A 14,776-nucleotide genomic window follows, 5' to 3' on the forward strand; every position below is an offset into this window, starting at 1 on the left:
TGCTAAAGCGGATCTGTTTGCTGTGGGGAACAGATGCAGATCCCTACGAATACGAAGTTGTCAACCAAACACCGAGAAGACGCACGGCGCTGGTTGCTTTAGCTTTACTTCTATCGTTCCCGAGGCAGTCAGGGACCCAGAAGTCTTTGATGTCTCCTCACAGCTCCAACCAAACGCCTGGCCATCCTCTCCTCCTTCGTAAGCAACGGTAACTCATTTCCTTCCCGTTTGCACAACAGCAGCGCCCCGGGTTTTGACAGAAGGGTGGAGGGTGCGTAGAGGCCGTTCTCTCTGCTCCCTCTCCTGCAGTTACAGCAAACTGCCTTCAAGTATTTCATGGCCGCGCTGCACACCACGAGCTGCTCTAGACGTTCCTACAAACTATGTCCCCTTGAGAGCTACGGTTCAGGCTCACTCTGTACTGAATGGTCCAAAATTGTCTTCTATGTCTGCAATAAAGATGGTGCTGACGTGACCATTGCTGCTCCAGGAGGAATTGCTGCACGGTGGCTCCGTATTTGAGGGATGCTCTCCCTGCCCCACACCTGTCCCCTCATGGTCAACATCCACCCCACCAGCAAAGGCCCTTCTCCAGGCCCGCGGGGGGAGCGGGGGATTCCTCCCACCAGACTGAACAGTCTTAAAAGTCGGGAGCTTATTTGGTCCAGGGTCCTTCTGTAATCGCTGCTTAAAAGACAGGGACCTCTAGAGAAAGATTTGTCCTGTTCTGGAATAAATGGGATGCATTTGATAGCGCAGAGCCCCGTTTGAGGAGGACAGACACCGCTGCATATAAACAAGTGCAACTGGGAGATGACAGTCACAGACTCCCCCTTTGATTCAGTAAATTGTTGCTGTAAATTCAAGCTGCCACCTTCAAAGGCCCACTCCATGCTGACTGCCGCGCCTGTGGCAGCGCGGAAAAGACTCGATACTAGCAAAGCCGACAGGAAGGAAAAATAAAAGGGAATGATTCGGGTGAAACATGACACAAAACAAGAGAAAACCCCGAGACGTAAGCGTAACCTTGTTGAAAGCATATACGAGATGTTCGGAGGAAACACCACCTCAAAGCGTAATTACCCACTGAGCTCTTCAGAGAAGAGGCTCCATTTTGTCACAAACTCAGGTATCGCTTCGCATACACGAAATCTCGCTCCTGAATTCCACCGCAATGCAAATCACAAACCTGCTCTGCTCATCAGCGCTCTCCCGCCCGGCTGCCTGGCTCCTGGGAAGGAGGTGTTGGCCCTGGAGACAGGGCTTCAGTCTTTTAACTAATCTGCGTTTATCTTAGGATTTCTATGTTTGATTCCACACTCATCTAAGCAATGGAGCAGTTAATTGGTGACAGGCCACGCACGAACTGTAAAGAGAGAAACACAGGGATCGGATATTTGATTCTGTATTGCAGAGGAAGATGGATACTTTCTGCATTCTTCACAAATATGGTAATAGGGCTTTAAAATTTTATAAGATACTTGAATGCAATCTTTCAAGGGCCTTCCCTCACTGCCTTTAGTCAGACTTGGGCCACAGTAGAAAACGCCGTTAAACCTCTCATCCCTGGCCCCAAGAAATGTTTGTTTTGGGATCCAGGCTTCTGCTATAGTCTCTTCTTGTTTTAAAAGCCACGTGGCCACAGAGCAGGTGAGTTAGTCCAGACTTCAAGGTTCACGCTTCTCCTACATCTCTGAACTACAGACACATTTTAAAGCATCTCAGCACCGCAACAGGCTTATGAATAAATCAAGATCTACTTTAATTTAAAACACAAGTGCAAAGGATTCACAACTACAGATGAGCAGGATCGTTTGTTTCAAATTATAAATCTTTTCAAAGCCCCACTCTTTTGCATAAAAAAAAAAAGCAATATATCTGGAATACAGAAATATTTTACATCAAAAAAATTTTCCAGTGCAGTTAAGGAGGAGCTAAATGAATTCATTTCAACCAACTTCATCAGCCCCAAACTTCGACATCCAGTCCAGGCAAACCCCTCCGGCCCCTCCGCTGGCCACGGGGAGGGCGACATCCAGAGACAGCGATTTCGCCCTTCAGCAGGTATCGGGGTAACGGGGACGGATCACCCTCCGGACGTGCTCCTCTCCCCGCACTCTACAGAGCCGAGCTACCCGCTTCGCAGGCTGGGCACCCGCCACTGAGATGGCTGCCATCAGTGCAGATGAATTCCGTCCCAAATTACTTCAAGTAATCAACGGTGGCTTCAATTTTGAAGCAGGATCTGTAACTGGAGTAAGTAGCAGAGGACAGGGATAATTAACATCTTCTGAAGAAAATGCAATTATGAGGTTAGTTTCTGAGACAGCAGGACTGTCCCAAGAATAACTTAAATTCCAATAAATTTGTATCTGGAGTTTCAAAACAGGATCCCAGTTCCACACGTACGATTATATTCTTGAGACCTCACAACAACACACACCATCACTGTACAACGTTACAGCCTGACCTAGAGTCCAATGACCTCGACTATCTCACTGCTCAGAAAGTGTATCATACAAAATATCTAAATCTATTTTAAAATAACGGAGAGAGCCGCTTAGACAACCAGTAACCTCCCGAATGCACGGGCAAAGGGGTGGTGGGAAGGTCATACCAATAACGAAAAATAATCTGAAGTTCCTCCTCTCCCCGCGTTCTGGGGTAGCGAGCAGGGGAGACAGAGGCTCAACAAACCTCCTCACATCCACACAAAAACCTCTCCTTGGGTACACGGGACACCTGAAACTCTTCCATTCAGTCTCCTCGAGCATCTCCAAAGCGACACCCAGCAAGGGGCTCGGGGCAGCGTTTCTTGGCCTCTCCTGGGAGAAAGGACTTGGAAATAAAGCGCCTGGAAACCAAAGGCAGGAGCAAGCTTTCACGGGCTCCATCCAACAGCACTGCAGGTGTCGCGCGTTGTGAATTTTCAACCACAAGATCCCAGCGGCAAGAACACCCGTCTTCAGAGTCTGTTTTGAGGCCTGTATCCAAGGGTTTCCCCCCAAAAAAAAGTTTAAGATCATGAAATGGATTCAAGATTGACCACTAAACCATACATATTCCTCAGCCAAAGAGAAGCACGTTGATGCAAGAGAGCCATTTAGGAACAAATATATACATATCACATCTGCTCCCCAGGAAAGCATGTACAGTTTCCCAGGTCCACATTTAACTGGAGGAAATTAAAATAGTCTGTGAAAAAGTCTCAGAGGAAAAAAATTGTCAAGTCTTTGTGCATTGTTTGAGAGCTTAAAGGGGCCCGTGCCCCAAAAATGTACGTTTGGGTCAGCTCAAGGCTCCAGTGTACAACTAAGGAAACAAAGATCACATTTCTAACTGGGAAATATTGTTCCAGTTCAGTAGTCAGCAGCCAAGGTTTGCAGGAACTTGCAGACATTCAGATACGCAACTTCAGACTCCGCTTTAAAATGCCGCTCCTCGGAAGAAGCGATCCACAGGTCAGGAAACTCCTGCTTCATCCTTGAGACACACTGGGTCTGATTTGGATCTGTACGCGTTGATTGTCTTCAGCAAAAGAGAAGCCACAAAAGGCTGAGAACGCAAGGACAGGATTCACATTCATCCTCTAAAAAGATTGCTGACAGGTTCCAAGCACCATTCAAAGGACAAGATTGCCTGGTTTCTTGATTATTCTTTTTTTTTTTTTATTTAAATAAACATTATTTTTTGCTAGCATTTCCCCTTACGTAAAGTCAGCAGGTAGAGGTACGCTTTCTGTATTGCTGGATAAGGGGGACCAGGCACTCTGGAAGTCCTGTCTGGAGCAAGAAGGGGTGATCCAGAAGTTCTTGCGCCGTCGCTCTTTCTAGTGGATCCCGCGTCAACATCCGCTCCAAGAAGTCTCGCAGAACCGGGGAGGTCTGTGGAAAAGCAACCAGCCGAGTCAGCCCCCAACGGACCCGGGCAACAGCTCGCGCCACAGCCCGCTGCTGAGGCAGGTTTGGTTAAAAAGGACATTTTGGCTCTGTAACCTGGCTGTTGCACAGAAACCTAACGTGAGAGAGCATGTTTTTAGGCTGCAGCAATAACTTTCTGTCCCCAGTAGGCACAACACTTACACAGGTTGTTTTCCTTTTTATGGGGCCCAGCAAATGAAGACAAGACTGCCTGCCACGTCCCTCCATCTAAGTTCACTTTGTTTCCCATTTTGTAATTTAATCTTTTCTGCATTTCAGCTCAAAAATTCAACAGAATTCCTGTTTTGAGGCCTGTATCCAAGGGTTTCCCCCCAAAAAAAGTTTAAGATCATGAAATGGATTCAAGAGATTCACACTTGGGTGTGAAGGGTCGATCAATTCATTCTTTTACTGGCCACAGATTGGGGAAAAAGTAGTTAAACAGGATTCCCAAATAGCTTTTAAGAGTCTGGAAACCTGATGGTGCCTGTACAAGAAGATGAAGAAATTGCAGAACAGTTTATCAAAAAGCCAAATGACCTCGGCAGGTTTGGCCTTTGGAAGAGGCATAAGAGGCTGCTGAGGAGCCAGAGCCAAGACCCACTTAAAGGCGCTGCACGTCTCTTGCTGGTGGTAACCCTCTGCATCGTTAACACTGAATAAAAAATGAACTTGGCACATATTTATTTATTTTAATGCCGCTAATTACATCCACTTTAGATTGGGGACATTTTCCCAGCTCTGGTTAACTTAGAAGTAAATCATGAAATACTGTTCACACTGAGCTACTGCCTATTTCGTCGTGGTTTGAAGGACTTCCCAGCGCTGGCCAGCGGGAGAAGGCACAGCAAGTGCGAGTGCCAGGGAGCAGCCTCTGTCCCTGCCAGGAAATCCACCCGTGCTCTAGAAAAGCAGCAGAGATTACCCCAGGTGGCGAACGTTTACCCCGCTGCCCCCAGTACCACAGTGAGCCATTAACCGTCATCAGAACGGACCCGCAGGCGGTGCTGAGCCCCGCCACCCGCCTGGGGAAGGATGGCCACCAGCCTGGCCACCCACAGGTCTGCTGGAAGCCACTTTGCTTCCCAGGACAAAGTGGAGCAGAGCGGGACTGTGAATGGCTGTGGCTGTCACAGCCCGTGGCAGGGCCATCTCACGGGGCGAGGTGTGGGATCCGGACCAGGACAGGCTTTACCAGGCCCGAGGAGGGCAGCACCCGGTCCAGAACATGACCTTGGCATTTTAATTAGCGTGGCAGAGGCAAAAAGGAAAGAGCAGCTGTTGATGTTTGAGCGTGTGCTGTTGGTTCAGCAGTCTACTCTGCTAAATAATTCAGTTTTAGCAGCTGCAGATATTCTGATTAATTGGAAAGGCCGGATAGCTCAGAATGCTGCAGAAGCTATTTGATCTCGGAGGCTTGGACTGAAATGAAAGGAGGACTGGCTCTAAGTGGCGACTAAAAGGTAATCACTGTATTTCTTGTGTCACTGCTGCTTTTTCATAAGACACCATGAAGCCGAGTTCATCTTCAAAGCCGCTGCCATGTCTCCACAGCTCCTGTCTCTCCAGAGCTCTCCTGCCCTCACACAACGCCGTCTTTGCGGTTCTGAAAGCTGCGGAGCCAGAAACTCAAGAGCAAGGAGCCTCCTATTTGCTTCCCTAGAAGATGAGCTCCTCTATCGACAGCAGCCAGATATTAACTCTTGGGTCCACCTGAACCGGCTTTAATTTGCATTACCAGGTTTATGCCCAAGTGACCTTACGTTATTAGGGCTGTTTCCCAAAGCAGCCACTAGCTGTTGGCAGCAGCTTGTGTCCACTGAGGCACCTGGCCAAAGAAGTTCCCCAAGAAACGTGTCCTGGCAAGATCAGCCTTCACAGCAAGCTTCACGGCTGATCTGGATGTTTCCCCACCATCATCTCTGGGTTTACAAGCGTTCGCCAGCATGCTCACCCTGTGGAAGTTCTTCAGTTTGGGAGGAGGACTGTCACGGAGCCTCTTCATTGCCTGGACTGGAGAATCACTGAAATAGGGGGGTTCTCCATCCACCATCTCTATCACCATGATCCCCAGCGACCAGATATCCACCTGCGGGAGCCAATGTTGCATCAATAGACACAGTTCAGAGCAACAGGTCCTTGCATTGCCGCTGTCACAAAGATGATAACACCCCACCCATGACAAACACTTCCAAGAGAGTCAAACATGAACCCACGCAATGCTGTTGGGCTCCTTCCCGCAGTTTAACAAAGACAACTTTCCACCTAGGACCGAGCCACGCCGGTGTTGCAACATGCGAAGGTCTGCAAGTAACTGCTTGTGCTACACCTGGTTGGTTGGTAAACGCAACTAATCGGTCTGCTGCCACCTGCCCCCTGTTTCAGAGCTCCCATCCGCGCCTTCCCCCCTTCTCCTCCCTCCCTTTATGGCACTGAGAGATTTACCGATCCCTATCACATCCCGGGCTGCTCCTCGCTCGCATCTGCCCACACGACAGCAGACTCGAGCCTGAGCCAAGCTTCAGGTATAAGAATAGAGTGAGTTTACACCTTGTTCCCGGAAGCAGAACAACCTGTTTTTCTACTGTTTTAGGAAATACTGATATCGCCACAGTCACATCTGAAGTCATAGTCGTGTTTATATTTCAAACAGACTTTGGAGGCTCTTCCTAGAAAAGCGAACAGTTATTGTCCTGTGACACTTCAGAATGTTATTTGCAACCTCTTCTGATCTGAGGGAAGCGGTCCCTTACCTCGGTAGCGTACGGTATCCTTGCAATAACTTCTGGAGCCATCCAGTAGGGAGTACCTACCAGGGACTTCCTTTTAGGTACGTCTTTACTGATCTGAGCACAGAAACCGAAGTCTGAGAGTTTGACCTGCACAAAGAGAAAAGCAGCCAACCTTAAAAATAATTTTTAAGCGACATGGAGGGAAACGCCAAAGACAAAGATGACAAAGGGAGTAAGAGGACAAGGTACAAACAAGAGAAATAAGGAGACAGACAAAGACGACAGAAAGCGATTTGTCTGAGGAAACACACCCGTCCATCCAGTGTCAGGAGAATGGAGTCGCTCTTAATGTCTCGGTGAATGACCCCCTGAGAGTGAAGATAGGACAGAGCCTGCAGCACCGATTCACACACTGTTGCAATTTGCTCCTCATTTAGCCTGAAATTAAAGACAGGGGAGTTCAACCGCTTTGTAGCGGGCAGCAGACAGTGCCCCTTCCCAGGGCCTCTCTAAAGGCACACCGCGATTTTGAAGTCGAACTGCAGATACGTATTCTGGTTCCCCGTGACCACCATCTCGCTTTTACTGTTCTTCTATGACCATCCTTTACTGTTGAAAACCTTTTTGTCTGGACAGTTAGCAATTTCAAGTTTTCCCAAGTCCAATACAGAGAAATTGCTTTTTAAATCTTGTGTCTAAATTCATTCTGCAAGATGCTGTTTCGAGCAGTTCCGATAGGCAGGATTGCTGCTTCATGCCGAGCTGCTGCGGTAACTGTTGAGACAGCTTTTTTTTAAGCAAATATGGTAAAGCTATTGTTCACAAGGCATATTGTGCACCTTTATCCCGAAAACATCTAAACATGTGTAATTTGGTTGAGAATATAGGGATCCTTTACAGGTTTCGTGCTGCTGGACACTTCGGATCCTCTTATACCCCGGCAATGGTAGCACAGGTTACAAGCAGGGAAGACGCTCCCGAATTTTACCGCTCTCCCTGGGAACACACCGAGGATGAGCACCAAGAAGCTTATCTTTAGAAGCTCTTTCTGTTCCGAATGCCAACACAAACACTTCCATGATCAAGCATCAGTGAAAATGGTAGAAATGCAAATTATCTCCTGTAACTGGGGACAGTGACAGCGTCCCCTGCGCGTTTATACTGAGCAATGCTAGAAGTTAATTATTTCAACGAATAGCTGAAGTTCCCAATTTGAGTACTTTTGAGTCTCAGCCTGTCTCCAGCAGTTGTTTCAAACAACTCTTGGTTGAGGGCACAGAAATGATACCTCCTCAAATCCAGGTCTGCAAGTAAGCCTGGGGAGAAGAGAGCGCTCGGAAGGCAGGACGGTGCCGAGCCCACCACGACCTTCTCGATAGGTAAGAGCAATTTCTACGTATGCATGAAGGAGGCTGCACCAACAGCTGAGAAATTTATACCGCCGTCAACTTGTTGTGTGTTCCGTGTCTCACCCTACACCAAAGCAACCCCCTGAGCAGGACGGTGCATGCCGTGGCTGCCTGAAGGACGGCAGGAGGCTACTCCTGCCATTTTGATTTAACCTCTAAAGGGAGAGGGACTTCCCCAATCCAGAACCAAACCTATTCGTAAACAGCACGCAGCGCATGAGCTAGAAGAAAAGCTGACACGCGTCTGAGCTCTGTGGTTCTAGAAGATAAGAAGAGGTGTGCTTCCAGCTGGTCACGTATGGAATTTGGTTTCAGTCAAGTGACTGCATGGTGTCAAACAGATTTACTGGAGGATTAGCTCAGTCTTGGAGACGCAAATCAGTTATCACCTTCAGCAAATGTTTAATGAGCGGAATGAGGGTATTTTCCTCCCTGTGAAAAACTGATAAAGGCTTGCAGCTTACTTTTGATAAAAAACAGATCCTGTTTTCACTATGTGGAAAAACAAAACCATTAAAAGGTTCAAAGGAAGGCTTCGTAAAATAACTCAAATCTAGGCTGAGGTCCCACAGTGGAATTCAGTCTCGCTGGTGGATATAAACTACTCAGACCCTCCACAAACCTCTTCAGAATATAGAGCCATAGAATGGTTTGGGTGGGAAGGGACCTTGAAGCCCACCCAGTGCCGCCCCCTGCCCTGGGCAGGGACACCTCCCACCAGCCCAGGTTGCTCCAAGCCCCGTCCAACCTGCCCTTGAACCCCTCCAGGGATGGGGCAGCCACAGCTTCTCTGGGCAACCTGGGCCAGGGGCTCACCCCCCTCCAGCCAAGAATTTCTTCCCCATATCTCATCCAAATCTCCCCTCTTGCAGTGGAAACCCCTTCCCCTATCTGTGTGTACTATCGCGTGTACTATCGCGACGCTCCCTCATAGAGAGTCCCTCCCCATCTCTCCCATCTGTTTTATCTGTAGTTCCATTGGTTCTAACACCCGCTGAGAGCTACAAGAGTCTCACCGGCTCTGCCATGCCGTATCTCAGCACTCTCTACGAAGAAATGTTCTTTTTCCTGTCCAGGAGCAGGGACAGGACTTACAGCGAAACCTGGGTTCTCAGACCCCGAGGCGCACCTCCGACCTCAGCGCTGGAGGGCTCGGCCATCTAAGTGTCTCCAAGACACTCCTTACAGGTGGCGTTGTGGAGGCTACAAAGGACAAGGTGCCTCTTTATGCTTCCCAAACACATCGCAGATGCAAATCCAAAGCAGAGCAAGCCGTATGCCTTAAATCCACCACAGGATGAGTAAAGGCTAGTCAAAGCATGTCAGTGAATTAAAGGCATAGCATGATTAAAAAAGGTAAATACGATTAGCGTTAGCAATACTACCTAATTGTAATCCAATTAAGATTCTGAATCTTCAAAAAAGGAAAGCTCATCCTCCAGACTTTCTCGGTCAGTCTTTTCACTGGCGGTCCCTGCACCAGTTCTCAGCCTCGCGGGACTGCTGGAAGGAGGAGGAGGGCGTTCCAGGGTCATGGCTAAGACACGATCATCGGAACGGCATCACCAGAACACCGTGTGAGCGGGACTCCAGAGGCCATTTGAGAACAACTCCTTTGCCCTACAGGAACGCTTCGGTCATTAATTAATATGAAGTGGTGTGGATAAGAAAACAAATTTAGGAGCGTGTCCAGCAGTTGCTATCTTTAGGCAATGAAATTTGGGAAGGAGTCCAGATCTCAAGGCTCTGCTGCACTTCTCCAGAGGAGTTTGCCACAAATTCGACCTCAGTAAGGCTGTACCACTGAAAACTATTTCTGCGTCCTCGTTAATACTCATTCAATGAGCTTCCTGGCCAGAATACAACAGATATAGTAAACAATACTTTTCATGAGTACTTTGTATTACGGTGAAGGTCATCAAGTAGATGGCTAGCGGGTCTCTAAAGGGGCCAGTACTGTAAATGAGGTCTCTTCTACACCACAAGTATCATCACATACTTCAAATGGATGACAGCTATAAAGTGTAATACTTTCAGGGCACCGCAATCACAAGATCTCTGAGGGAAACTCTTCTTCCCAGAAACCTCCCCTCCACTGCTCTTGCCTGTCAGGTGGGAACACAAGCACCGATGTTTCAGATTTTGCTTCGTACCTGATCTGAGACACGATGTCCGTGAGGGCTCCCCCCTGCAGGAACTCCATCAGCACCCAGAGCTCCTCTCCCACGAGATAGCTCTTGTACATCTCCACTACGTTGACATGTTGATAGTCCCTCATTATCACCACCTGTAAAAACACAGTGGACAACTGACGGCCACAAAATGGCTAACAACCCTTAATCTCGTCCAACGCAGCAAACGTGCACAACCCTGTGAGTACAAGGCAGTGGCCTCCACCCCCCAGTCGTTTTTCTTCTTGGTACTGGCATAATTCTATTAAATTAAAAGGAAGGTGTCTCCTGCTCTTCCCTTTTTTTTTTACCACACCGACTGTCACCATGGCTTTGTGGCAGACAGCAGAACCCCACCTCTCGTCACGACACTCACCTCATTAAACAGGAGCTCCCGGCGCTGCTGCTTTCTCAGATCCATCATTTTCACCGCCACCTGCCGCCCCGAGTGCTTCTCTCGAGCAATGCAGACGATACCCGTGGACCCTTCACCAATCTTCACATAATTCTCCAGCAACGTCCGAGGATCCCCCTGGTCCACTACCATCCTAAGGGCAGCTTTGAACTGCTCATGAGTGACAACCACCGGGTCCTCGCTGGCCAGCTGCCCCTTCGCAGAGGAGTCCTGGGGAAGGTGAAGGTTGCTAGAACTAGTCTGCGTCTGCCGGTTCCTGGGAGAGCCGGCGGGCGACGGCCTGCCCTGCGGCACTGCAGCTGCCTTCTCCACCGTTGGGGATTTCTGGGGGGTCCTGGCTTCGGAGATCATCCTGGGGAGGTCGGAGACAGGCTGATCTGGTGGAAGAGACTGGGCTTTGGCCGCGGGGCTGCGCGGTGAACCCCACTGCTGGGGCCTGAAGAAAGCATTAGGCTGGGAGAAGAACAAACATCAAAGTGGAAGAAAGAAGAAGCGACGGTTAGATTAACAGGAAGAAAGAACTGTCAGGAATCGGTTGGGTGTTATTCCACTCGGGCGTAGTACGTTTTGTGGCAGACCGGAGTCAAGAGCTGGAGGTCCTTGTCTCGGGTCTGCCCAACGTACGCTGCATGACCAGGGGAAGCCACGCGGATGCAGATTCTCAAGAATCAGTTGCAGGATGGATGCTACGCTTTAAGGACCTCCAAACTGAGGCAGTTTAAACGGGACCTTTTAAAGCACATGATTTAAAAAAAAAAAAAAAAATTAAAAAAAAAACAACCCACAACACACACCAAAAACAAAACCCACAGAAAAAAAAGCAGCTGCTAAAAAGCATTCCAACCTTGCCACCAAAACTGAGGGGCAACCTGTGTTGCAGAGAATTTTAAAATCTTTTATCCCTCTGCGCCTCTGATCTTCCTATATATAAAAGGAAAGAGGATTCATGCCAAAGCTGTAAATCACTTTGATCTCTTGGCCTAATTCCCTTTGGGTAATTACGCTCTGCCTACTGAAAACTCGCACTGCGCTTTCCGCTGGTACCTGCGGAGCATTCCCGTCCATTGCACACAGATCTTTGGGAAAAGCACCCTGATCCAGGACGGGGGGGGGGAGGCCAGCGTGACACCAAGTGACGCAGAGCCACCCGCCACCTTGCTGGCCCAGAACCGACCATTTGGGTTCGCAGTTCTGCTTCCCAGAGCACTCGAGGCTTCCGTAGACCTCCCACTCGAGAACCAAACTGGCCCAACCCTGGAGAGTTTCTGAGATCTGGGGAGATCACAGCCCGGGGCGACGCGGCTGCAGGATACGCATTCCCACACTAGCACCACGCACGGGTCTCCCAGGAAGGACAAGTCTTGAAGTGCTGATACCCACCCTGGAAACGTTGACTAATTCAAATTCAACAACAGGTTAGGTATAAAATACATCACACACATAGTTATATGGAAAATAATAGTGGATCTGACAAAGTAGCAACTTCAGAAAGAGCAAGCCAATCATTTATATTATAGGGCAAAATAAAAACTTCAAAGCAACGAGATTTTTGTCTCTCACAATTCAGACAGATTATTAATAAAGTTAATAATATGGGTACGGGAACCAAAAACCTGCCAATAAAAAAAAAAATATTTAAAAGAGCACTCATTTTCTCTGTCTCAGACAGATAATAATTGTAGAGAACTTAATTCTATGCACTTTGGGTTTTAATCAAGGATTTTTGTCAACAGTAACGCCTGCAGGAGGCTGGCAGACACGCCGCTCGTTTCCAGCCACACGGAGGCCCCGGGAGGCGATGGGGGTGCGGGAGCGCAAACACGAGCTGCCCGTCAGGAGAACTTCCCCCCCCACCCCCGCACGGACACGCTCCGGGAAGCCAAGTATGTATTTCCCAACTCTTGCTTTATCTCAGGAGAGAAGGGGAAAAAAAAAAGGTTTTATATAACCTAGAGCACGCGAAAGGGCACAGAACACGCGCGCAAGCTGACACACGTTTGTCTAACCACGCGCAAGAATTATTTCCTGCTCCCGTAATCCGACAGCCCCTGCATACGCATTTTCGGTCTCTGGAGGTTCTGAGATGTTGCTGGTTCTCCCGTTCCCCTCCATACTAGGTTGAAAGGGAAGAGCGCTCAAGCTTCCCACGGCGACCGTGGGCAGCCTGTCAAGGCACCCACCTCCCCATTTTCAGCCCGCTGTACCCCCTTTCCATGCCACCTGCAATTATGCATTTATTGCATGTCACACTTACACATCATCGCCTCCATCCATAGAATTACAGACTCCCAGAATTGTCTAGCTTGGTGGGGACCTTTCAGATCATGGAGTCATTTGCGAGGCAGAGGAAGGTTTTAATCATCAGAGGCTGTTAAGAACAGCCGAGGTCAACAATTGCCAGCGATGGCGCAGATCCTTCGCTGGAGCAGGGACTAGATAACCCCAGGTCTGCCCTACCAACAGTCGGATCCCCCGACCGACAGCACTGCGGGTGCCGACGCTGACGCTCCCACCGTAGGCGGCTTGGCAGATACGGCTATAACCAAGAAGGTAGTTCTGTTTTGCACAGGCAAAAGGATACATTACTAATGTAAATTACGGCAATTTCCCAAATGGCAAAAGCACGTTTGTGCTGGCATCGCGGCATTTGAAGTTGTGCCTTTACTACTACAGGCGGGCAAAAATGAGTAAGTCCCCTCCCTCCCTCCCATCCGACGCCCCCGCGAGCTCGGCTCCAAGAACAAGCCTTTCTCCCGGACACCTGGCTGCCGTCCCGAGCCGTGCCCACCAGAATACCCTGTGAGGGGGACTACACGCTTCCCCTGTCCGGGACCGTTTTGGTTCCAGCGTTAATCATAACAATAACAGATGGCTGCATGATGTTTGCAATTACATTTGGTTTTTGCTGCGCGAGTAACCTCTGGAACCGTGAAGTCAACACCGCTCTCACCCAAAAGAACACCGAACAACTGTACCTTTATCTGGAGGGAAGGGCCCGGCTTGTTTGAGCCGCCGGAGGAGGGGAACACGCTGCGCAGCAGCCGCCTCTTCAAGCTGTTCTCCCTGGATTTGGCGCTGGGGCTGCCCTCCCCTGCCGGCCTGGGGTTCGCCTGCCGGAGGGCACACGGCTGAGGCCAGCACTCTTCCGAGCCCTTTCTTCCCATCTTCTCGCTCTCCCCCGGCAGCGCTGCCATGTGCTGCAAGCCAGGGACACGCTGGAGGCAGCTCCCGTCGGCGCCCTGGAACTCCGACGGCCCGAGGGACTGTGCTTTCACCACCATCCCGTTGGGGTGGGACTGTCCTTCCAGGCGGGGTTTGTAATCCGGCCACATAGTCTGCCGCCGGGTCACCTTGGTCCCACCGTTGCAATTGAGGTAGTTTCCGTATCTGTCTGCCCAGTCAGCCTCGGGGCTCTGAAGATACATGTCCGGGGGTCTGTCCTCCCCCAGCAGCCCGAGGGACTGCGCTCTCCTCCTGCTGGTGGGGCTCCTTCCCCTCAGGGTGTTCGAGCTGATGGCAGAAAGCTTCTGGATGTCGTTGAGTATCCCGGAGATATAGCCTTCCACTTCCACAGTGCTGCCCCTCACCACCGTCTGAGACATACCGGGAAGAGGGGGGAAGAAAAGTCAGAGTTGGAAAAATTACGGCTCAGTTTATCTTGACAAAGGTTACTGTCTAGCCAAAAATTACCCAGGGAATTTAGGGAAAAAGAGAAATGCTTCTTTCTGTCTTTTTTTTTTAATTGTCCTTTACTGAAGAAAAAAACCCCAAGGAATCCCTGGGTTACATCCTTCTGTCAGAGGCAGCAGCGCTTTCAGCCAGAACAGTGAATTCTGCTGCTGCGCTCACATCCTGAAGGACATTATGGCAAAACTGGGATGTTTTTAGCACTCCGGACTCTCTTGTGCTGAAATTGTGCCACGCTACATCACTAAGAGCCCCAACAACCTCCCCAGGGTATTAGTTCTCAGAGGTTACAGCATGCCCTAAGCTCCATCCGCAAAAATCACCTTGCTATTCCAGTACAAGGTTCGTCTCTCCCCTGTTCCACTCTCCATAACGTTGTAGTCAGCCTCCTTTAGTCCGGTTCTCTGCAATTTTTGCTAACGCATCTTAATCCTGACCAGCC

The 14,776-nt window shown here is 49.5% G+C and overlaps 1 protein-coding gene across 2 annotated transcripts in view; it reads right to left on the reverse strand.

Moving 5' to 3' along the window:
• Nucleotides 1-1,555: 1,555 nt before the first annotated feature.
• Nucleotides 1,556-14,776, reverse strand: part of PAK6 (p21 (RAC1) activated kinase 6) — a 40,299-nt gene continuing 27,078 nt past the window's right edge. For both annotated transcript variants that reach the window (XM_063332851.1, XM_063332852.1), the window contains exons 6-12: nucleotides 13,623-14,240; nucleotides 10,609-11,100; nucleotides 10,215-10,348; nucleotides 6,964-7,090; nucleotides 6,674-6,799; nucleotides 5,875-6,009; nucleotides 1,556-3,884 (exon numbers count right to left, since the gene is read on the reverse strand). In XM_063332851.1, coding sequence (XP_063188921.1) covers nucleotides 3,717-3,884; nucleotides 5,875-6,009; nucleotides 6,674-6,799; nucleotides 6,964-7,090; nucleotides 10,215-10,348; nucleotides 10,609-11,100; nucleotides 13,623-14,240 — 1,800 coding nt within the window. In that variant the 3' untranslated portion in view covers nucleotides 1,556-3,716. The remainder of the gene's footprint in view (nucleotides 3,885-5,874; nucleotides 6,010-6,673; nucleotides 6,800-6,963; nucleotides 7,091-10,214; nucleotides 10,349-10,608; nucleotides 11,101-13,622; nucleotides 14,241-14,776) is intronic.

The sequence above is a fragment of the Chroicocephalus ridibundus genome, chromosome 4 (genome assembly GCF_963924245.1).
Source record: "Chroicocephalus ridibundus chromosome 4, bChrRid1.1, whole genome shotgun sequence".
In the NCBI taxonomy this organism is placed as follows: domain Eukaryota; kingdom Metazoa; phylum Chordata; class Aves; order Charadriiformes; family Laridae; genus Chroicocephalus; species Chroicocephalus ridibundus.